Genomic DNA, 24,800 nt, shown 5'->3' with positions numbered 1-24,800 from the left:
CGGGAGTTAGCTGTAGTCAAGGCTCTGAAGGTGTGGAGACATTGGCTTGAGGGGGCGAAACACCCTTTTCTCATCTGGACTGACCATCGTAATCTCGAGTATATCCGGGCAGCGAGGAGACGAAATCAACGTCAGGCTAGATGGGCCATGTTTTTTTACCAGGTTTCGGTTTACCATCTCATACCGGCCAGGCTCCCAAAACACCAAAGCCGACGCGCTGTCCCGCCTCTATGATACCGAGGAGCGGTCCGTTGAGCCAACTCCCATCATTCCACAGTCATGTCTCGTGGCACCGGTGGTATGGGAGGTGGACGCGGAGATAGAGGAGGCCTCACGGTTAGAGCCGGCCCCCCCTAACTGTCCAGTGGGGACTCAGTACGTGCCGAGGGGTCTGGGATAAGCTGACCCGGTGGGCTCATACTCTCCCCTCCTCGGGTCATCCTGGCATCGAGAGGACAGTGCGGAGTCTTAGAGGGAGATACTGGTGGCCCACGCTGGCTAAAGACGTGAGATTTTATGTCTCCTCCTGCTCAGTGTGTGCTCAGAGCAAGGCTCCTCGGCACCTGCCTAGAGGGAAGTTACAACCCCTCCCCATTCCACAACGGCCGTGGACACACTTATCGGTGGACTTTCTTACCGACCTTCCCCCGTCCAAGGGAAGTACTACGATCCTGGTAGTTGTGGATCGGTTTTCTAAGTCCTGTCGTCTCATTCTGTTTCCCGGTCTCCCTACGGCCCTGCAGACTGCGGAGGCCTTGTTTATCCATGTCTTCCGGCACTATGGGGTGCCTGAGGACATCGTTTCTGATCGGGGTCCCCAATTCACGTCCAGAGTGTGGAGGGCGTTTATGGAGAGACTGGAGGTCTCGGTCAGCTTAACCTCAGGTTTTCACCCCGAGAGTAATGGGCAGGTGGAGCGTGTAAACCAGAATGTGGGCAGGTTTCTGCGGTCCTATTGCCGGGACCTGCCTGGTGAGTGGGCACGGTATGTTCCTTGGGCTGAACTCGCTCAGAACTCCCTACGCCACTCCTCAACTAACTTGTCCCCTTTTGAGTGTGTGTTAGGTTACAAGCCGGTCCTGGCCCCATGGCATCAGAGCCAGACCGAGGCTCCTGCGGTGGAGGAATGGGTACAGCGCTCCAAGGACACCTGGAAAGCCGTTCAGGATTCGCTAAGGTTAGCGGGAGAACGGCAGAAGAGGAGCGCTGACCGGCACCGCAATGAGGCCCCCGTGTTTGCACCGGGGGACAGGGTCTGACTCTCGACCCGAAACCTGCCCCTCCGCCTGCCCTGTCAGAAGCTGGGGCCGCAGTGTGTGGGGCCGTTCAAAGTCCTGAGGAGAATAAACGAGGTGTGTTACAGGTTACAACTTCCTAGGTATTACCGTATTAACCCCTCGTTTCATGTGTCTCTCCTCAGGCCGGTGGTGGCTGGTCCCATGCAAAGAAGGTGAGGTGCCTGAGGTCCCTCCGCCCCCTCTGGACATCGAGGGGTCCCCGGCGTACACGGTTTGGGGCATTCTGGATTCGAGATGCCGGGTGGGGGGCCTACAGTACCTCGTGGACTGGGAGGGGTACGGTCCGGAGGAGAGATGCTGGGTTCTGGTGGGGGACATTTTGGACCCTTCTCTCCTGAGAGATTTCCACCGCCTCCACCCGGATCGCCCGGCACCTCGTCCTCCGGGTCGTCCTCGAGGCCGGTGGCGGCACGCTGCGGGGGCCGCGCGTCAGGGGGGGTACTGTCACGACTTCCGCCGAAGTTGGCTCCCCTGCCTGTTCGGGCGGTGCTCGGCGGTCGTCGTCACCGTCCTACTAGCCACTACCGATCCCTTTTTCGTTTGTCTGTTGGTTTTGTCTTATTAGTTTCACCTGTGTGTATTTTAGTTTAATTAGCGTCCTTATATATAGTAGGTTGTCCCGCCCTTGTTTTGTGCGGGATTGTTTTTGTTACTCTGTTGTATGGTAGTTTTCGTGTGTGTATTCTCCGGACTATTTTGGTCCTGTGTTTGGGCTGGTCAATTGTATGCACCCTGTGTGTTGGCGTGACCGTTTTTGTGCGCCGGAGAATAAATGGACAATCTACTGAACCCTGCTCTCTGCGCCTGATTCCACCCACCACTCCTAGTATCTCGTGACAATAACAGGGTGAGCTCACAAGCAACGATGACATTTAAAAAAAAAAACATTGACCTCTTATTCCAGGTCAACCAAGGTCATTGATTGGACGTCATTTGAAATAGAAGCTGTAATAAATAAGCCCTTTGCTCCTCTGGTACCACATATTTGGATTATTTCAAGCTGTTTATGGTTAAGTCATGCCTCTCTGTTTTTTTTATCAAGTATTTGATTGGAGGTAACTGACTGAAAAGGATCCCTGTAATGTTGACCTCATTACTTTTAATTGTGCTCATTCCATTCTGGCTTGTAACAGCTAGCCATTATGGGCTTCTTCGATTCAATTCAAATAATTTGATCCGATCTCACTTTTGTCTTATTCATAAACATAATTATCTGCTTGGCAGTCCCGGGAACAAAAAAAAGTGACGTACACCAAATTCAGAAAGAGGGTACGGTTGTGGAGAGCACCTGTTAAATCCCATATCAGGTCACCCCTTTTTTCCAACTTCACTGCTTCTTAGCCCTAGCTGCTGGTAACCTTTCATGTGGAAAAGGGACACATCTTACTAAGTGATTAACATTTGGTCTCAGAGTCAGGTGTCTGAATGACTCCTTTCTCCCCCTATAAGGAGCTTCCCTATGCGTGGGGTAAGGTTCGCCCTCAAAAGTGACAAAGTGTGTTGTAGGTGCTCCTCTGACGCAAGCAAACCATTTAGTTGTAGTGTCTGGTGTCACAGGGACGCATAGCAACGCAAATGCTGTCTATAAATATACCTCTGAGTCTGTGCTATTTTAAACCAAGTCAAACAGGAGAGTTCAACTTCATTTTACCTTTGGGAATTGATGTATTGGAAGGTAGAATGAAGTATTGATTCTGTTGGCCAACTGAGCACTGTTATGCAGATTATTTGGACATTACTATATAGTGGAAGAAACGGTGGAAGTGATTTCTCAGCTGTCAAAGTATACAGTGATGTCACCTTTGGCAGCTACATAATTTGACAGACAAATAACAACAAATAGTTAATACATTGTAATATTAGAAAACATATTAAGTAGATATTAATACTGTAACTTATTTATATAATACATAAACAATATTTATCATCCTTATCGCGAACACATTTCATTCACTGCAAATGAATGAAATGTAATCCTAGGCAAACCTGCCCTCAAAGCAGTTTAAACAATCAACAAAGGGCAGAACAAGTGCATGAGGTTGAATACACAATGGAACCCCAGGATAAGGAGTTGGACTTAGTGGTGTACGTCAGGAGAGAAAGACACACTTCCTTCAATTCACTATTGAATGTTCAAGTCACACCACTTATCTGCTTTTAGCAGTTATGCCCTACTCTTTCTTCTTTGAAAATACATTAAGTGAGAGACATTCTATTATGTAATTTCCGTCATAAAAAAAACCCAAAGCTGAAATAGACCATGTGTGGTTGTGTTAAACAGAAAGATAATTTAATTTGATATGTCAAGCTAATAGCTGATATGAGCCAGACTGTCTCATGGAACACTTCGACTTCTCCCCTATATATCAGTTGTTCTCTTCAGAATGCATACATAGTGAACCTTTGGATCATGAAAACGGACACAAATGAAATGTTTAAATATGGATGAGAGTTTATTAAACCTCACTATAACCTATTAACAATTGATGTACTGTTAACAGAGAAGTCATACATAAAAATGATTATATTAAAGTGGAATAAAATACTAGAACATTTCATATCGCTCAACATATGAAATACATTTACTGACAATGGCAAGTACTGTAGTGACAACAAGACTGTGGCAAGATGCTAGTAATTCCAAATAATCTTGTCGTCATAGTTACATAGTTTACCATGTTAGTCATGGTGTGGAACAGTGCTTACAGAGAATAGTTAATAAAGGTTAATTCGATGTAAGTTATATTTGGTCAATAATCATATTCCCTCATAATGCAATACTACCTATAACATCATAGGTACATCATAGGTACTATACATAATTACTGTGTGACGTCTAATTGACTTTATCTCTGAGCTCGACTTGTTTCAGAGAATACGATAATAAACATCAAACAAAAACAACACGTTTTTGTGTCCCCATAATGCCAATATATATCATTACATATTAACATGTAAGTACCATATTCCCATGTCAGGTAATTGAACATAATTCTGTGTGAAATGAAAAGGAACAATCAGACTTTATGAGAGATGTTATGCCTAAAACATGGTCAATGAAACATGATTCATTGTTATGGATTTTCCTATGTCCCCCTCTTTTCAGACCACTATCCCTCCCAGTAAATCTAAGACACCAGATGCAACAGTAGATTAATGGAGAGGAAACATCCTCTCCATTGCTTTGTACAGTGGTAATTTGTCTTAATTTTGATACATTCAGTTTGGCTGTCTGCCCAGCTTCCCAGATGTGACCAGTCTGTTTGACAGATTAAAACCCCAACAACTTCATGAAAGCTAAGATGTTTTGACTTGCTTAGCCTAGAGACAGTCTGAGGTCAAAGCCTTGCAGGTCAACGACCCACCACAGACGTTGGTCAGTCATGAAAACATCTGGATACAGCTGTTTCCACTCTGCTTTCAAATGAACCACTACCTCTGTTTCCTCTCGCACCCAAACATATCACAGACTTATTTCTCTCCTGATGATCAGTCTTTCCCTTCATGCAAAGATGCTCCTCTGGTTTGCGACCAATGCAGTTTGGCTTTCCCTCCGCCTCTCCTTCTTTCTCTCAAGTCTCATCTTCCAGCATACCGCACTTAGCGCCAATAGCACCAGTCCAGCAGATAGTAGTACAAGCCCAAAGTAAGAGATGGTGGACCCATGTGAGTTGAAGCTGTAGGCCACAGAAGTGACCACAATACCGGCAATGAGAATGACCACACCAAATGGCACTGTGCAGCGATAGCAGGAGAGTTCTGCACCACCTGTTGCCGCGTTCAGTTGGATTTCAGTGACCAAAGGGATAGCTATTATAGTCACAGTCGGAGTGTGGTCATTGATGTTGGCCTTCTCCATGACAGCTCTTTCTGGGGCTGCTGGCACTGTCATGGGGTCTTTACTGGGTTCCTCTGGCATCGCAGGATCCAGCATCAAAGTTTTGCTTCTTTCCAACTACAGATGGATCCTCACTTTAACCACAGATGGGTCCTCACTTTTTATATCCTGAAGTTGTTCTGTCAGCGTGTCCCAATCTATGTGAAGAAATATATCATTTGTTATGTCATACTGAAGGGAGTGTCAAAATCCATATGTTCCTCAACATGTTGCCCAATTGTAGCCTCACTGGACATAATAAAACAGGCCTAAACAATCATTTAAGTAACTATTATGTGCATGCACATGGCCTCAGTCTGAATTGTTGACAGCTTAAGACATGAGCCTTCATTTGGCACTTAGTAACCCCAGGTAACCTCCTTGCACAATGCTAGCCTCTGGACCAGCAAAGTCAGAAATTGGCTGAATGACCCAGAACCACTCCACCTTGCACAAGCTGTCACATTCCCTGGAGAGCGTGGGAGATGGCATTACAAACTACTCTGTGTAATGCGAGCAGCCTCAAAATCATCAGTAATTTCACAAGCAGTCATTCTTTCTCCATGTCCGCAAACTTATAAAATATAATAAAAAATGTAATTCAAGATGCTTGTTATAAAACATTAGTGCATGTCATAACATCTTAGAAATGTATTACTCTAATAGGTCTAGTGCAAAATGGTAGGCCTTTTGCAATTGATAGGCTATATGGAATATATTTCACTTCTAGTCTATTTATTGTAATAGGCCTAGTCCTTTATTATAGTAACCTTTGTTGATGAGGTCCCTGATAGAAAACAATACATTAATTTCACATGTGAACATGTGAAGTGTTCCAAAAACACATGGTTTCATGTGATCACATGTGATAGTATGTGAAGTTAATGTGATAACATGTGACAACAAGTAAAGCAACATGTGATAGATAACATGAAACTACACACATGTGAAATGTTCCAAAATCACATTTTCACATGATTTCACAAGTACAGTTTAATGTGAAATTATGTGATTTTACTCATGTAAAATCATGCGGTTTTGCTGTGGTTTTGCTCTAAGGGGTGTTATGTTTCAATTTAATTTCAATGTTTCTAGAAAGTTAGTAATGGAAAATATTGTAGCCTTAGCTGTGCCACATGCATAGTCTACCTACCATATATAATATATATATAATCTCAAGTTGTTATAATGATTACATAAAAGGGAACATATCATGTTTGAGGAAAAGTGTTTGGGTTGGAGAGATCGAGTTTTACGCGTGGACCATCTTCCGATAAACACACAGTGAATATTGTGTGATGAAGAAAAAAATCAGCATGTTCTATAAGTGTCTAACGAAGTGTTTATTAAACTTACCTTGCACGCATTTTCCATGCCCGCACCGTTTAAAATGTGTTTTTGCCCATCGATGAATAAAACATGGACTGTAATACGCTTTTGTATTCCAGTAACTCCGTATACTTTCTAAAGCAGACACAAGTGGGACTCCCCTCCGTCTTTAAGTACCGTACATTAAATTATAAGCCAGATTCAATGTGTAGGTCCAGAACACAGTTTCACTCTCCACTTCGCTCAGCCAGTCTACAGCTCGCACCGTAAACGCTGTGTTGGAATTTGACTCCCATTCATCGGATGTCCCCTGTGCGTTTCCTCCTGTGTAAGAAAACGACTGTTTGACTGCCATCTTCTTGCATTGCAAGCACGTTTGTAGAATATCGGTGGCTATGGGGGTGGGGTGAACCAAAAGCAGGCCACAGGTTTTTATTATTATCTTGGCTTCAGAGGAGGGGGGACCTTTTAACCTCTTTTGACTAAGGCAGGGCCAACATGAAGCACAGCTGTTGGGATGTCCAGACACATTTATATAGCCTAGAACTGCCCAATAGGCCTTTGAAGCAAAGTTTGGCTAGTACGAAGATGAGTAATAGCAGTTGATGTAATACAATATTATCACATCATTACAAACAAACATACACACACACAAACATACAAACACATACAACATACAAACACACACACTTGAGCAGACAAGAATATCCATGCACATATCTTCATGTTTGGTTATTTTAAATTAAAACAAGGGACTCTCTAAGATGAATGACATAAGGTCTACCAAACTGGGACCATGGTTCATAGGACCTATGTGTCTAGAAATGCATGCTGTCACACACCCATGCTATGCCTGTGATCCAATGGCAGCCACCAGGGCCCGTGGATGGGATATGCCTACTGCCTGTAACACAAGTGCTCCCCAAGACAGATCTGACACATAGTAATGTGATACAGGGTGTTGTCTTGTCTCTTCCTTCCTGCAGTAAATCCCTTCCCAAAAAGAGACAGTGGCAACGGGAAATCATGGCTCTTCCACAACCCTTAGCTGGACCATATACTGTCCGGCTGGAAAACTGATTTGAGTAATATGACATATCTCTAAACTATCCCTCAGAGGCACTTATGGAGTGACATATTTTTGAGTTATTATCATTTGGGCCTAACTTCAATCAGTGGCATATGTAAATGCTGAATTTGCCTGGTGTGTTGGCAAAATAAGAGTGCAAAGGATGCTAAACCACAGATCCAGGGTTCTACCTCTGGAAGTTCCTAAAATGCATTGATATATTTTATTAAAACCACCAGATGAAGCTTATCCTATATTTGAAATAGCCTACAGTTTTGGGATTTCTGAATGGAATGGGAGTGGTTAACCGTAGAATAATCATCAACAAGCAACTGAGACAGGGCACCAGCAGGACACAAAGCATTACAGATTATGTTTCCTCTCTATTGTAATTGGAGATGGTCAGTGTTTCCAAATGATATTTTCCCTTGGATGGCACTTCAATTTGGAAGTGGGATAGACAAAGGAGCATTCCAAAAACAGTACAGTGCAGTGCAGATAGTCATTAACCACACACATACATGCACAGTTTAAATCCAAAATACAATTTCAATCACAAAAATAAATAGATAGTGATTCTAAGTATATCACTGGAATTGACTGACGCACTTCAGCGTACGCACGGCGTCTGAAGCGCACAAACGGAGTCCTAGATCACATGATCAAATGTCAGAGCACGGTTTGAAAACATGTCGCTGCACTTTACAGATGAGGAATTTCTGGAGGCATGGAAGGAATTAGATAAACCTCAATTGGAGGGGGGGTGGGAGTTTTTCACAGAGACAATGGGTGTCAAAATTTACCGGCTGTATGACAAGGTACATTTAAGTTACTGTTTTGAGACAGGAATAGAAAGTGAAAACTGCTGTGTTAGCTTATCGGCGGTTAGCGTCGTTAGCTGGCGAAGCAATAGTTTATTCATTGTGATTATGCCGATTGGCGTGATTGAATGACGCACTGGCATCGATCTGTTGGATGTGCTCGCACGTAGACTATTTTCACGTTTCATACGTTGTATTATTTTCACGTCGAAAAGGACATTTACATGAAATAGCATAGCAGATTTTGTGAGTAGCCTACGTTAGACTCGAGGAACAGGCCCGCTGTCAAAATGCGGAAGTCGCTATTCGTTATCATCAACTAAAGTGTTTTAAACGTCATATTGATGATTGAGTAGGCTAGGGGAGAGTGGGGTAAGTTGAGCCATTCAGAATGAATGTAAACATTAGTTTTGAAAGCATACTGTAGCTTGTCCAAAAAAGTGGCCCTTTGGCACAACTTACCTCCGCAATTCAACACAATTACAATTTTTGTATTTCAGTCATTTTAAGGCTTAACACCTAAAAACACACTTTGTACCTAATTTTAAAAAAATACATAGGCCAGGCCCTGTTGCTAACTCATATCCCAGCAATAATGCCTTGCATTATGCCTGGAAAGAAAACACTTCAATAATGCTCAACTTACCCCAAGGCAAACATTTTGACTATATTTGCCCACACAGGTACAAGGATTCCTTTTTATGCTAGGTTTAAAAGAAAAATCCAAATCAAATTATCAAATGTTATTTGTCACGTGCCGAATTCAACAGGTGTAGGGTGAAATGCTAACCTACAAGCCCTTAACCAACAATGCAGTTTTAAGAAAAAAACAAGTGTTATGAAAGTATTTACTAAATAAATTGAAGTAAACAATTAAAAAAATACTAATTAAGAAAATAGAAAAATAACAAATAATTAAAGAGCAACAATCATAGTAACGAGGCTATATACAGGGGGTACCGGTACAAAGTCAATGTGCAGGGGCACAGGTTAGTCGAGGTAATTGAGGTAATATGTACATGTAGGTAGAGGTAAAGTGACTGTACATAGATAATAAACAGAGAGTAGCAGCAGCCTAAAATGTGGGGGGGTGAGTGGGTCAGTGCAAATAGTCCGGGTAGCCATTTGGTTAGCTGTTCGGGAGTCTTATTGTTTGGGGGTAGAAGCTGTTAAGAAGCCTTTTGGACCTAGACTTTTTGACCGCTTGCCGTGCGGTAGCAGAGAGGACAGTCTATTAATAGGGTGGCTGGGGTCTTTGGCAACTTTGAGGGCCTTCCGCTGATACTGCCTGGTATAGAGGTCCTGGATGTCAGGAAGCTTGGCCTCAGTGATGCACTGGGCCGTACGCACTACCCTCTGTAGTGCCTTGCACTCGGAGGTCGAGCAGTTGCCAGGCGGTGATGCAACCAGTGCTCTCAATGGTGCAGCTGGAGAACTTTTTGAGGATCTGAGGACCCATGCCAATTCTTTTCAGTCTCCTGAGGGGGAGTAGGTGTTGTCATGCCCTCTTCACGACTGTCTTGGTGTGTTTGGACCATGACAGTTCGTTGGTGATGTGGACACCAAGGAACTTGAAGCTCTCAACCTGCTCTAATACAGCCCTGTCGATGAGAATGGGGGCGTGCTCTGCCCTCCTTTTCCTGTAGTCCACAATCATCTCCTTTGTCTTGATCACGTTGAGGGAGAGGTTGTTATCCTGGCACCACACTGCCTGACTTCCTTATGCATATAGGCTGTCTCATCGTTGTCGGCGATCAGGCCTACCACTGTTGTGTCGTCGGCAAACTTAATGATGGTGTTGTAGGCTAGAGATAGTGGGATGAATGGTACCCTCAGAAATATGCTAAATATTGCATTTTGTGCTGCGTCTGTTGGGTATGGTGTGCCAAATTGTAGTCTAGAACTTTACGCATGCTCAGACAGTACCTTTTCACAGAATGCATGTTTGTTTTTTATTAAACCCCCTGCCTAACTCTATCCCCAGCTCAAGTTTCTGGAGAAATAATATCCTGTGCAAATCCAGCACATTTTTTGGTGTTGCATGTTTCTCCAACTGGCAATAATCAGAGCCCTGGGGTATGGGATTAGTTACATTGTAGATGTGGTATATATTTGGAAGAGAGAACTTCTTTCATATGCTGTTCACAGGAAACTGGACTTTATGAGTACAAAGTCTTTGGAGTGCTTGCCACTTGCACTCCAGAACTGTGTGCTGATGTCTACATGGACTTGCCCTATCGGAAACAATGGGATGGATATGTCAAAGGTAAAGAGTTATGCAAACTCTCCCTAGATCGACTTTCTACCATTCAAACCTCTTGTCGCACTCAACCCCTAATAAGGGCCATTTATAAGACTCATAACACATTCATAAGCAACTCAATTCTGTCAGTTTGGTTGAGTATTGATGACATGGTATTGCATATTAATGCTTGTTTTATATGGTGCTTACTTATGCATGTGTTATTGTTCATATGTATAGCCCCTTTAACTCTTACTTAATTATCTAAAATATGAGCTCCACAAAATAGTTGAAACATCACCTTTCCATTGTCCTTTTCCATTCACTCCTGTTTTCTATCCCAATCATAAACAAGAATCCCTTTTATCTCAGTTTTCATGAGGATCGCAACAAGAGCACAGGGCCCGTTTGGCAGTTAATAACTTTTCTCATCTTTTGTTCTCTCTTGCCTCCCCAAAGTATCCAACAGGTAACATGTCTGTCCACCTGAATTTAGCCATAGACTGTAGCTATTGATGTCGTAGTTGGGTAGTTAGCACTCTGGTATAGCCATGGGCTAATGTTGTATCCTTTGCTTAATCAAATGTTCATATAAGCCTAGACTGTGTGAACAAACAAGCAAACTTGAAGACATTCTTTCAAGGGCTTGTATCTTGAAAATGTAGTTTTTTGTTTCGCCGACCCTCCGAGAAATTACCAACAGGTTCCATCTTAACAAGGTAGGCCTAAATCATTGGCCATATCTTGTTTTGGGATTTCCAAATACTGTACCGTTGTCCTTTTTTCAAGAAGAGACAACAGGGTTATGGATATCCTGGAAATGATAACTAACTGAAGTAACACATTTGCCTCTCCCAGAGACTTGTTGCGTGAGAGGGTGGAGTGGGCTTTTTATTGGAAACACATCCTTGGCTTCAGCTCCTGACTGCCGTCAAGCTTTTTGTTGTTGAATAAAATTGCCATTTCAATAGATTGGATATATGCTGTATTCTGAAAGTGCTGTTGGTGTCTTTGTTTGCACATGTGATTGTATCTTGATGTGCGCTGTACACTCTTAGAAAAAAGGGTTCCAAAAGGGTTCTGCGGTTGTCCCCATATGAGAACCCTTTTTGGACCCAGGTAGAACTTTTTGGGGTTCCATGTAGAACCCCCCGTGGGGGTTCTACCTGGAACCAAAAGGGTTTATTCAAAGAACCCCTTTTGGTTCTAGATAGCACCTTTTTTTTCCCTAAGTGCAGCCAGTGTTCCAGAAGATGTATGATTTAATCATGTAATGAATAGTATGATGACATAGTCTAATACAGTGCCTTGCGAAAGTATTCGGCCCCCTTGAACTTTGCGACCTTATGCCACATTTCAGGCTTCAAACATAAAGATATAAAACTGTATTTTTTTGTGAAGAATCAACAACAAGTGGGACACAATCATGAAGTGGAACGACATTTATTGGATATTTCAAACTTTTTTAACAAATCAAAAACTGAAAAATTGGGCGTGCAAAATTATTCAGCCCCCTTAAGTTAATACTTTGTAGCGCCACCTTTTGCTGCGATTACAGCTGCAAGTCGCTTGGGGTATGTCTCTATCAGTTTTGCACATTGAGAGTGACATTTTTTCCCATTCCTCCTTGCAAAACAGCTCGAGCTCAGTGAGGTTGGATGGAGAGCATTTGTGAACAGCAGTTTTCAGTTCTTTCCACAGATTCTCGATTGGATTCAGGTCTGGACTTTGACTTGGCCGTTCTAACACCTGGATATGTTTATTTTTGAAACATTCCATTGTAGATTTTGCTTTATGTTTTGGATCATTGTCTTGTTGGAATCTCCGTCCCAGTCTCAGGTCTTTTGCGCCAAACATAATGTTTTGCATTGTTGCCCAAAAGTTACATGTTGGTTTCATCTGACCAGAGCACCTCCTTCCACATGTTTGGTGTGTCTCCCAGGTGGCTTGTGGCAAACTTTAAACAACACTTTTTATGGATATCTTTAAGAAATGGCTTTCTTCTTGCCACTCTTCCATAAAGGCCAGATTTGTGCAATATATGACTGATTGTTGTCCTATGGACAGTCTCCCACCTCAGCTGTAGATCTCTGCAGTTCATCCAGAGTGATCATGGGCCTCTTGGCTGCATCTCTGATCAGTCTTCTCCTTGTATGAGCTGAAAGTTTAGAGGGACGGCCAGGTCTTGGTAGATTTGCAGTGGTCTGATACTCCTTCCATTTCAATATTATCGCTTGCACAGTGCTCCTTGGGATGTTTAAAGCTTGGGAAATCTTTTTGTATCCAAATCCGGCTTTAAACTTCTTAACAACAGTATCTCGGACCTGCCTGGTGTGTTCCTTGTTCTTCATGATGCTCTCTGCGCTTTTAACGGACCTCTGAGACTATCACAGTGTAGGTGCATTTATACGGAGACTTGTATTTGTATTTATCATCATTAGTCATTTAGGTCAACATTGGATCATTCAGAGATCCTCACTGAACTTCTGGAGAGAGTTTGCTGCATTGAAAGTAAAGGGGCTTAATAATTTTGCACGCCCAATTTTTCAGTTTTTGATTTGTTAAAAAAGTTTGAAATATCCAATAAATGTCGTTCCACTTCATGATTGTGTCCCACTTGTTGTTGATTCTTCACAAAAAAATACAGTTTTATATCTTTATGTTTGAAGCCTGAAATGTGGCAAAAGGTCGCAAAGTTCAAGGGGGCCGAATACTTTCGCAAGGCACTGTACCGATAGTATAATAGATGACTGTTTCATGATGTAAGCACTGCTTTATTTTGTGTGTGCCTTTTTGTTTTTTGCAGAGCTGCATGAGAAGGACTATGATGGTCATTCAGCAATCTACTGGGAGGTGAAATACCCATTTCCTCTGTCAAACAGAGACGTATCCTTAATGAAGTAAAATGTCCAAATAAATAATACCTGTAGATAATATCAGGTAATCATGTTTCTCAGTAAAAGCAAATAGGCCTGTGCTTTTAATTTTTTAAATACTAAATACATACTCCCTATACAACATCACATAATCCTGTTCTATGTATTCACCCACCCACAATGTCTCAATCTTGCTTTTCTCTCTCTCCCCCGTTTCACATTTACAATGGGTCCGACATGGTGAAGTGAAAGCAAGTATGGTTTATAGTATTAAGAGTAACGTGAGAAATGTATTGTTCTTTAGGTGACAACACAGGACACTATATTTTCTCAAGGAGTAACTGATCCAGTCACAGGGTGTGGACCACATTAGACCATATTATCTCTACCAGGCTTCTTTAACAGTGTAAACCTCAGTACGTGTACGTCAGGGAGCGGAGGGACGTTGACGTGGACAGCAGGAAGATCTGGGTGGTCCTGGCTAAGAGCTCCCCACAGTCCCCGTTACCAGAGAAGAGTGGGGTGCAGCGAGTGAATGACTACAAGCAGACTGTGGCCATGGAGAGTGATGGTGCCTGTGGCACTAAAGGTACTGCTCACTCTAGAGTACACCAGATCCAATCAGAACTCATCCCTGTAGTACCATTTTAAATGTCCATAGGGGAAACTGTTCAGTTTTGAACTTGAATCTGTTGTGGATCTGTCTGTGAAGTCACTTGCTTTTTATTGACAGACATTTACATTATTTTCTTTCAGTCTTCATGAATTACTTTGATAACCCTGGTGGTAATATTCCAACCTGGCTTGTGAACTGGGCAGCCAAGGTGAGTTCAGACCTGAGTGCTATCTAAAAACCTAATAGGTTTCTTCGGCTGTTCCCATAGCAGAACCCTTTGAAGAACCCTTTTTGATTCCCGGGAGAGCCCTTTTGGTTCCAGGTAGAATCCTGTACACAGAGAGTTATACATGGAACCAAAATGTGTCCTATCTGGAATCAAAAATGGTTATTCTATGGGGACAGCTGAAGAACCCCTTTGGAAACCTTTTTTCTAAGAGTGTAGCAGCTCATCTTTTTCTGTTGGTGGGATGGCTGACATATTCATAGTAGAGTAATAATAAAGGAGTACTATAGAATTAAGAAAAAGTTTTTTTTACTCATTTATATCTACTTGCCAGTTTTGATTGCCCCAAAGCATGCCCTGTTATCTCAATTGGAAGGCTTTATTCACGCTATTAATCTCAAGCAGATGTTTTGTGTTAGGATGCCAATGGTTCCTCTCTGTTGCCCCATTTGGGTGTCTACTCTGCTAGTCTATCCATGACGTTCATTGACAAAGGCAGCTATTCCCTGTGTTTCAACAGAGTGGAGTGCCTGCCTTCCTTACAGACATGCAGAAGGCCTGTGGCAATTACTCAAACTACTGCCAGAAGAACAAGAAATGAACGCCCTTTGTGGGAAGTCGCATCAAAGCCACAAGGATTGTATTTTTCAGCCCATCGTTCAATAAAGTCTACACTTAGTGTCTGAGGGCCATTGTGGGTGTTTTGGGTATGGTTGGAGACTTATTACAAAGTCAATAGGTGAAAGTGGTGTTGGTGTAATCTGCAGCTGGATGTGGTACTGACTGGGGCATGTACTGTATTTTAGTTATTAGTTGTATAAAAATAAAAAAAATTTAATTGAAGTTATCTGGTACTGAATTCCTACTCCTATGTAAATGTTGTATTTTGGGCATGCCCACAGTAAGGGCTTGGATGAGATCTGTAGTGATCTACCCCCTGTTTTAATGAGTACTGTTTCTTTGACTACAATGGCTTTTCCTTTTATTTTCCTGTTTGTTATGGTCAAATGTGTGTTTATTTTTTTTAATCCTACATTGTTTTATGTATGAATGTTCAGCCAATGAATGATATGCATTTTTGCACTTGTGATTAAGCACTGAAATCAAATCAACTTCCAAACCTTAATGTCTAGGAAAAAATACAGTGCTGTAATTCTACTGTTCATCAGCCTATTAATTTGTGAATGATTAGTTTCTCAGCAGCTCTAATGATTTCTGTACTCTACAATGCAACGTTGTTGCTTAGGCAAGTAAGGCTGAATCAAAAGCAGACTATTTTTTTTTTTTTCCCCCAATGGACATTTTGAATGTACATAAAAAAAAAACAGATTTTGTCCTATCATTAATAGTTGCCTGCAGTGATTTTTTGTGATACTTGAAATTTACAAAAACACGATAATTAAATAGTTTAAGTTAATTATTCATATGTTGAATCTTCGAGAGCTAGGCCTATACCTCTTTATCCTTGTGTGGTTGCAATTAGGCCTTCAATTCTTTGAAGGTGATACAGTGTGTATTACTATCTAATACATATCAATAAAATGGCTGAGATGAAGCACTGCATCATGCATTATTTGACTGCAACCTGTAGATGCTTTTCAAAACAGGACTATCACCTTCATCGAACACAATTGTTTTATTTTATTGTATTTTCCACCTTTTGGCGTTGACCAATGAAATGAACTGTTTCTGTGGCTCGCGCTCCACCTTGCGGTAAAAATGATATGTTCACGCCGCGCGGCCCTGATGTTGCGTGATGAAGTTGATATACTTTACTTGACCTTTCAAATTTGATACATTGTATCTGTTAATTCAATTCTCTCACCGGAAGCACTGCTGTGTTTTGTAAAAACGACTTATGTTGAAGATAAGTTGACAGGGTATTTCTTGACATCTGAAAAAGGTAGAGCCTAGCCAACGTTTAGCAGTCTAGGCCTAATTTGCAAGTTTTATCTTAAAATTCGTCGACAGCATAAAATCCGCGAGAGGCCGGAAAAACCGAACCTCATGAACAGTGATGAGTATGGTGAGTCCTATAGAATTTGTCTGGCTACATCGGTGGTATAGGAGCTTAGTTGTAATTATGCGATGTTATTCTCATAGGCCTACTGTAGGTTGTGAGAAAGTGGACCCTACCTTCTTGTCAGGGGGGTGCTAACTGCAAGGCATTAGGAGTCAGGCAGGATTCAGCTGGAATAATTTATTTACAGGTATAGAGGGTGAGCTGAACCCATAGATATTGACAAGTTGACGAACAACACTGACAAACAGAACCATTACAGACTAGTGGTTAGAGCGTTAGACTAGTAACCGAAAGGCTGCAAGATCGAATCCCCGAGCTGACAAGGTAAAAATATGTCGTTCTGCCCCTGAACAAGGCAGTTTAACCCACTATTCATAGGCCATCATTGTAAATAAGAAGTTGTTCTTAACTGACTTGCCTAGTTAAATAAAGGTACATAATAAATCAACTAAAGGGCCCAACATACTGAAGTTTCTGGCTTCTAAGGCAGAGTGCCTTCAAACTGGCAGAGTGCCTATAACTGACAACGCATCAATAATTACTACAGCAGAGTTACAGATAACCATAGAACAAAATGTCACCCCAGTCTAAAATGAAATGTACAACATGAACAGGTTCCCAGCAAACACGTTGCATAACCACCACCAACCCCAATGTAATGGATTTGTAATTATTGACTAGACTATTACCTTCTCACAACGTTGTGGCTACATAATCTGAAGGTAATACCATTTGGCCATTTTCCTACCTCCTCAACATGTCACAGCAACATGATTTCATTACTTTACATATTGGTCGTGATTAGACCCACACAAAGAATGTCACAGTATCTGCAGAGTGAAACATTCTGTGATCACAGCCTATATGAGCTGTGGAGCATGCATCCTCAAATGTATTTTGAATTAACTACACATTTATAGGTTTGAGTCCATTTATTGTTCAGATTGGATTTGAAATCTCCATGTAGTTTTTTTTTTTATGCACCCACACATTTGGAAAGACTGATTCAACATTATGTAATGGACAATTTTCCTCAAACAAATTGGGCATACACTGGATTAAATATCAAATCAAATCAAATGTATTTATATAGCCCTTCGTACACCAGCTGATATCTCAAAGTGCTGTACAGAAACCCAGCCTAAAACCCCAAACAGCAAGCAATGCAGGTGTAGAAGCACGGTGGCTAGGAAAAACTCCCTAGAAAGGCCAAAACCTAGGAAGAAACCTAGAGAGGAACCAGGCTATGTGGGGTGGCCAGTCCTCTTCTGGCTGTGCTGGGTGGAGATTATAACAGAACATGGCCAAGATGTTCAAATGTTCATAAATGACCAGCATGGTCAAATAATAATAATCACAGGCAGAACAGTTGAAACTGGAGCAGCAGCATGGCCAGGTGGACTGGGGACAGCAAGGAGTCATCATGTCAGGTCGTCCCGAGGCATGGTCCTAGGGCTCAGGTCCTCCGAGAGAGAGAAAGAAAGATAGAATTAGAGAGCATACTTAAATTCACACAGGACACCGGATAGGACAGGAGAAGTACTCCACATATAACAAACTGACCCTAGCCCCCCGACACATAAACTACTGCAGCATAAATACTAGAGGCTGAGACAGGAGGGGTCAGGGGACACTGTGGCCCCATCCGATGACACCCCTGGACAGGGCCAAACAGGAAGGATATAACCCCACCCACTTTGCCAAAGCACAGCCCCCACACCACTAGAGGGATATCTTCAACTACCAACTTACCATCCTCAGAAAAGGCAGAGTATAGTCCACAAAGATCTCCGCCACGGTACAATCAAAGAAGGGGGCGCCAACCCAGACAGGAAGATCACATCAGTGATTCAACCCACTCAAGTGACGCACCCCTCCTAGGGATGGTATAAAAGAGCCCTAGTAAGCCAGTGACTCAGCCCCTGTAATAGGGTTAGAGGCAGAGAATCCCAGTGGAAAGAGGGGAACCGGCCAGGCAGAGACAGCAAGGGCGGTTCGTTGCTCCAGAGCCTTTCCGTTCACCTTCACACTCCTGGGCCAGACTACACTCAATCATATGACCCACTGAAGAGATGAGTCTTCAGTAAAGACTTAAAGGTTGAGACCGAGTTTGCGTCTCTCACATGGGTAGGCAGACCGTTCCATAAAAATGGAGCTCTATAGGAGAAAGCCCTGCCTCCAGCTGTTTGCTTAGAAATTCTAGGGACAATTAGGAGGCCTGCGTCTTGTGACCGTAGCGTACATGTAGGTATGTACGGCAGGACCAAATCAGAGAGATAGGTAGGAGCAAGCCCATGTAATGCTTTGTAGGTTAGCAGTAAAACCTTGAAATCAGCCCTTGCCTTGACAGGAAGCCAGTGAAGGGAGGCTAGCACTGGAGTAATATGATCAAATTTTTTTGGTTCTAGTCAGGATTCTAGCAGCCGTATTTAGCACTAACTGAAGTTTATTTAGTGCTTTATCCGGGTAGCCGGAAAATAGAGCATTGCAGTTGTCTAACCTAGAAGTGACAAAAGCATGGATCAGAAAGTTTCAGATTTTTGCAATGTTACGTAGATGGAAAAAAGCTGTCCTTGAAATAGCATGGTCAAATAAAATAAATATATATATACATTTGATGTATTCAATATAAAATAATGATATACACTATATATACATAAGTATGTGAACACCCCTTCAAATGAGTGGATTTGGCAATTTCAGCCACACCCGTTGCTGACAGGTGTATAAAATCGAGCACACGGCCATGCAATCTCCATAGACAAACACTGGCATTAGAATGGCCTTTCTGAAGAGCTCAGTGACTTTCAACCTGACACAGTCATATGATGCCACCTTTCCAAGAAGCGTTCGTCAAATTTCTGCCCTGCTAGAGCTGCCCCGGTCAACTGTAAGTGCTGTTATTGTGAAGTGGAAACATCTAGGAGCAACAACATCTCAGTCGCAAAGTGGTAGGCCACACAAGCTCACAGAACAGGACCACAGAGTGTTGAAACGCGTAGCGCGTAAAAATCGTCTGTCCTTGGTTGCAACACTCACTACCGAGTTCCAAACTGCCTCCAAAAGCAACGTCAGCACAATAACTGTTTGTCAGGAGCTTCATGAAATGGGTTTCCATGGCTGAGCAGCCGCACACAAGCCTAAGATTACCATGCGCAATGCCAAGCGTCGGCTGGAGTGGTGTAAAGCTCACCGCCATCGGACTCTGGATCAGTGGAAACACATTCTCTGGAGTGACGGACAAATCTGGGTTTGGCGGATGCCAGGAGAACGCTACCTGCCCAAATGCATAGTGCCAACTGTAAAGTTTGGTGGAGGAGGAATAATGGTCTGGGGGTGTTTTTCATGGTTCAGGCTAGGCCCCTTAGTTCCCGTGAAGGGAATTCTTAATGCTACAGCATACAATGACATTCAAGAAGATTCTGTGCATCCAACTTTGTGGCAACAGTTTGGGAAAGGTGCTTTCCTGTTTCAGCATGACAATGGCCCCGTGCACAAAGCGAGGTCCATACAGAAATGGTTTGTCGAGATCGGTGTGGAAGAATTTGACTGGCCTGCACAGAGCGCTGACATCAACCCCACCGAACACCTTTGGGATGAATTGGAATACCGACTGCGAGCCAGGCCTAATCACCCAACATCAGTGCCCGACCTCAATAATGCTCTTGTGGCTGAATGGAAGCAAGTCCCCGCAGCAATGTTCCAACATCTAATGGAAAGCCTTCCCAGAAGAATGGAGGCTGTTATAGCAGCAAAGGGGGGACCAAATCCTTATTAATGCCCATGATTTTGAAATAAGATGTTTGACGTGCAGGTGTCCACATGTAGTGTAACACGTTTGCAAGGCATATGAACTAACAGGTTATAGAATAAACAACGCAATTATAACAACACATACTGTAGGTTTTAACAGGGCTTTTTTTCTGGCTTGGCTTCCCCATTGATATTACCCACACGCCGCTACTGGTCACTATACTCCTGTTTATTGCCAGTCCACTGGTGGAGAGTGAGACCAGAGAGTGTTCCCCTCCCATCCTCACTGTGTCCCTCTCTCTGACTTTTCACTTCTGCTGACCCATCAGCGAACTGGGCATTGTTCTAGATGTTTCCTGAGTGAAAATGGTGCTGGCTTCCTATGAGATCACCACCTAGTGTCATTGCTCTAGGCCTAGGATATCTTGTGTGAAAGCCCTCCCATCAACCCCAAAGAGAAGAGCTTTGTCTTTCCCATTACATTTCCAAGCACTGTCCAGGTAACTTTCTAGTCATCGGCATATAGCCCGTTATTACAATCGGAATGTTTTGTTGTCTCTTTGTCAGGCGTTCCGCCACGCGCATGTACAGTAGGCTACAGTGCACACAACATGCCATCTATAGCCTTTCATATTGATTATTAGGCTATTTGCTATTAAGGAGTTAGAGAAAAATGCAATCATGGGAACACACTGGTTGAATCAACATTGTTTCCACGTCATTTCAATGAAATTAGATTGAGCCAACATGGAATAGATGTTGAATGGATGTCTATGCCCAGTGGGTATTGTTTAATCATCAATGGAAAGTGAAGTAGGGCCGAGGGCTCACTGATTTCACTGTGCTGGAGATTGACCATTTACTTTCTTCTTCTCTTCCACCTAGTGGTCTGTGGAGTGAATAGTAGAACATTGAATGAACATAATCTGCAGTGAAGGTCCGGTCTCAATTTTGGCTCATGACTTCTTTCAGCCCTGAGACTATCAGGAAGTACAAGGAACACATTTGTGTATCCAATTAATATCTCAATTTGATTCATGAACACTTTACAGTTCCATCTATGGGCCACAAAGGGCCACAAAGCATAGGCTTGCATTAGTTATTTTAATAGAGTAATTAAAGGCACACTTCCGTTCTGGCAATGTAAGCGACGAGTTAAGAATTGTCATAGCAGAGAGAGCTGAATCCGTTTACGAGATAGTAGTAGGTCGATGACGTTGGAATTAGATGAAGGACTTTGAATCTTGGAAGAGTTTTTGTAAGATTTTCTATGCATCTGTTCTATTTTGGTGGAACTGAATTATGGGAGTAATGATAAAAATCAGAGCCTTACATTTCTATTTTTATGCACCATTTTATCCACTGGAATTTCTTGAGTGAATAATATTCAGTTCTCAAAAGGGTTCTTTCCATTGCCAGTCTTTCACAAATGGAAGACAAATATATTTCTTGGCTAGCCATTGTATTTTAGAGGGGGGTTCTTTTGATTGGTAATATACAGGGCTAATTAGCTTTAGAAAGTGATATACTTTTCCTCCTGGACTCCTGCTTCTCCTAAATGTCAGCTCAGATTTCCCAGGTGCCTTGCTGTCTGCCAGAGGTAACACAATAATGGCTGTGCTTGGAAATGTATTTTTTCAACCTCCTTTTTGGTGATTTTTAATAGATTACAATTATAGATATCAGTGTGCTCTGGGAATAGGAATCCTTGATCCTGAATAGGCTTTTATACGATTTTATACAGTGTTGTAAAAATCAACTGTAGTTCAACTCAATTATACATGCAGACTCACATGTGGTTCTAGCTGAGCACAGTTGCCTTGCTTAACCTCTATTCAAAAAGGCCCAATCTTAAGGTTATACAATTATTTTCTTAAGCATAGGTAGCCTAGTGGTTAGAGCTTTGGGCCAGTAACCGAAAGATTGCTAGATCGAATTGCCGAGCTGACAAGTTAAAAATCTGTCGTTCTGCCCCTGAACAAGGCAGTTAACCTAGACTGTCATTGTAAATAAGATTTTGTTTATCACTGACTTGCCTAGTTACATCAAATTAAAGCATTTCCTTTACATTATGAATATCAATCAACCCTGTCGCACTGGTTCAGTTCAACAGCATCTCTGAGAACTGCTGGGTACTTGTGCCAATCACATATTTTAACTTCATTAATACAGTCCAAACTTACTTCCAGAAGTAAGAGCATTTTGAATAACCAATAGTATAACTAATGTCCAGCAATAGGCTGCATACGCATGTATTTATGATGTTGGAAATAACTCAGCCCTGCAAAATGAGAATATTTAGGAGGGATTGTTTAACTCCATTAGTTTTATGGTAAAAAAAAGATGTATAGCAGTATTGTATTTGAATCTCTCAACAACTGGCATGCAAACTAGCAGAGTTATAGCTTATTCCTCTGTCTATATTGCTATGTGTGCTCAGTTTGTGCCCCCTTTTATTTTGGAGAAATGTTGAACCGTAGCAAGCCGTATATCAGGATACCAGGCAGGAATCCAACTGTTTGACAATACTTTTATAATGGCTGTGTTAATGTTCTTATTACCACAGAGGATGGTTTAGTTGAGTTGAGAAAGCTTGCAGTCAAAACACTTGATGTTTGACTCTTTCTGTTTTAAAAACATGCTTGTCTAGGATGGTAAATAATATATCTCTGTATGATAGCTCATTTGGCGGGAGCCATTCCGGTTCTGGGAGAGTCTGTTCCTCAGGGCCAACGTTTAGCCTGCTACTGAGGTAATGAATGGTCTCTTCACAAACATGGAGAGACACAATATTGTCTCAGGGCTCTCCTGCTACGGAACTCGGAAATCACCAGGATGGCAGGCCACTGTTGGGCACTCAGGGGTATTTATGGATTTTGGATCGTTACAGCTGTGTAAGATAATGTTTGATTTTCATCCATCAATCTTTCTGCAAACAGCTCCTCATTCAACGAGCAGAAAATAATGTCTGTGTGAAATACGGGTCCTTTTAACCAAAATAATACAAAAAAGAGAAGCCTTTTCCTGACTTGAGCATACATTTACAGGCTGCAAAAATACACAGAAGAGAGTTAAAAATAAAATGTATTTTTGTGAACTGGGTCAGACACGTGGCTAATGCCTGTGACTGGATGTTGACATCTTTCCATTCACTTTCTACCTGCTGTTACGGGCCCTAAATTCTCTGGTCATTAGAATGCAGGCTTGTGTCTATGATGATGTTGAGAAAACAGACTATGATACAGGCTATTTTTCAACTTTTCAGAGGAGTAACAATAACTGCAAAATTTGCTGTTTTGCAGGCCGCTGCCAAAAAGAGAGAGGTACACACAGACCGTAATTAACATCCATTGCTTGTCTTATGGTATGGTTACAATGAATGCATTTCTAAGTTTAAATGACTACGCTTTGCTGCTTGTCTGCGTAAGTACAGATTAAATCACATAAGAGTAATGCACAGTGTAAGCTGCATTACACAAAATTGCTAAGGCTTTGGCGCTAGCTTAATGTCAGGTATTTGTTTTCTTTGGTGTTTCTTTGCATTCATTAAAAATAATAGTGTTTTCTGTTGAGCTGCCGTGGACTGGGACTGGCACCTCCTCCATACGTAACCTAGTCTCAGGGCCAACACAGGCCTTGCATTCCAAGGAGGGGCTACTCCTGTTTACCTCTCCCGACCGTCTGACCGCAGACTCAGGGCCCTCTCCTTTCCTTCTGTGGTTTCTGGCAGCCAACTCCAGATTCCTGCATGTCTATCACTGTAATCAGGAGTCCAGACCTGCAGTCAGCCAAGCAGCTTGAAACAAAGCAGCATAAAGTAGGTGAAGCATTTCATTTGGATATGGAGAAGCAGCATCTGCATTCTCTCTCAGATTGGTGACCTTCCTCTGAATCTAGATGATGACCATTCTTCCCCAAAGAGCCAAAAGGGGGCATGCAAGCTCTCCTCAGCTCTGGTAGCCTAACTACAGAGGCTCTATTGGCTCCTCTCTTCATTCATTCACCACTACTATCGTGAAAATGTCCAGTTATTTTCTCCATTGCTCTTAAAAAAAAAATTGAACCTGCAAAATATACATTTGGCAAATGTCTGATTGCAAACATTTCGAGTGATTACTGACCCTCTTCTGTTTTATCACTCTGGATCTTCTTATAAATTCCATTTAATGAAACTCCTTTGGGACCTGATACCTCCTATTATGTCATTACCCCTCCGGCAGAAGAAGAGATTACTGTTTTTGCTTAACTACAGCTGCCTGCAGACCACATAGAGCAGAATAGTACTAGAGCACTGAGGAAGTAGTACTAGAGCACTGAGGAAGTAGTACTAGAGCACTGAGGAAGTAGTACTAGAGCACTGAGGAAGTAGTACTAGAGCACTGAGGAAGTAGTACTAGAGCACTGAGGAAGTAGTGCCTGAGCACTGAGGAAGTAGTACTAGAGCACTGAGGAAGTAGTGCCTGAGCACTGAGGAAGTAATATTAGAGCACTGAGAAAGTAGTACTAGAGCACTGAGGAAATAGTGCCTGAGCACTGAGGAAGTAGTACTAGAGCACTGAGGAAATAGTGCCTGAGCACTGAGGAAGTAGTACTAGAGCACTGAGGAAGTAGTACTAGAGCACTGAGGAAGTAGTACTAGAGCACTGAGGAAGTAGTACTAGAGCACTGAG

At 42.4% G+C, this 24,800-nt stretch overlaps 2 protein-coding genes and 1 long non-coding RNA gene across 3 annotated transcripts in view; 1 reads left to right on the top strand and 2 right to left on the bottom strand.

Annotated features, from left to right (window-relative positions):
- Positions 1-3,725: 3,725 nt before the first annotated feature.
- Positions 3,726-5,333, bottom strand: tmem100a (transmembrane protein 100a). The gene has a single exon (XM_031834674.1). It carries the CDS (start codon positions 5,230-5,232, stop codon positions 4,801-4,803), a length of 432 nt encoding a protein of 143 aa, XP_031690534.1. The 5' UTR covers positions 5,233-5,333; the 3' UTR covers positions 3,726-4,800.
- A 2,889-nt stretch (positions 5,334-8,222) lies between these two features.
- Positions 8,223-15,912, top strand: pctp (phosphatidylcholine transfer protein). Its single transcript, XM_031834673.1, has 6 exons — positions 8,223-8,391; positions 10,543-10,660; positions 13,443-13,522; positions 13,930-14,101; positions 14,269-14,336; positions 14,875-15,912. The coding sequence occupies exons 1-6, from the start codon at positions 8,263-8,265 to the stop codon at positions 14,953-14,955; spliced, it is 648 nt and encodes a 215-aa protein (XP_031690533.1). The 5' UTR covers positions 8,223-8,262; the 3' UTR covers positions 14,956-15,912.
- Positions 15,913-17,791: 1,879 nt separating this feature from the next.
- Positions 17,792-24,800, bottom strand: part of LOC116375912 (uncharacterized) — a 28,087-nt gene continuing 21,078 nt past the window's right edge. Inside the window, exon 3 of the long non-coding RNA XR_004211333.1 lies at positions 17,792-17,840. This is a non-coding gene — a long non-coding RNA (uncharacterized LOC116375912). The remainder of the gene's footprint in view (positions 17,841-24,800) is intronic.

The sequence above is a fragment of the Oncorhynchus kisutch genome, linkage group LG10 (assembly GCF_002021735.2).
Source record: "Oncorhynchus kisutch isolate 150728-3 linkage group LG10, Okis_V2, whole genome shotgun sequence".
Lineage (NCBI taxonomy): Eukaryota > Metazoa > Chordata > Actinopteri > Salmoniformes > Salmonidae > Oncorhynchus > Oncorhynchus kisutch.
This window is presented reverse-complemented; position numbering and strand designations above follow the sequence as displayed.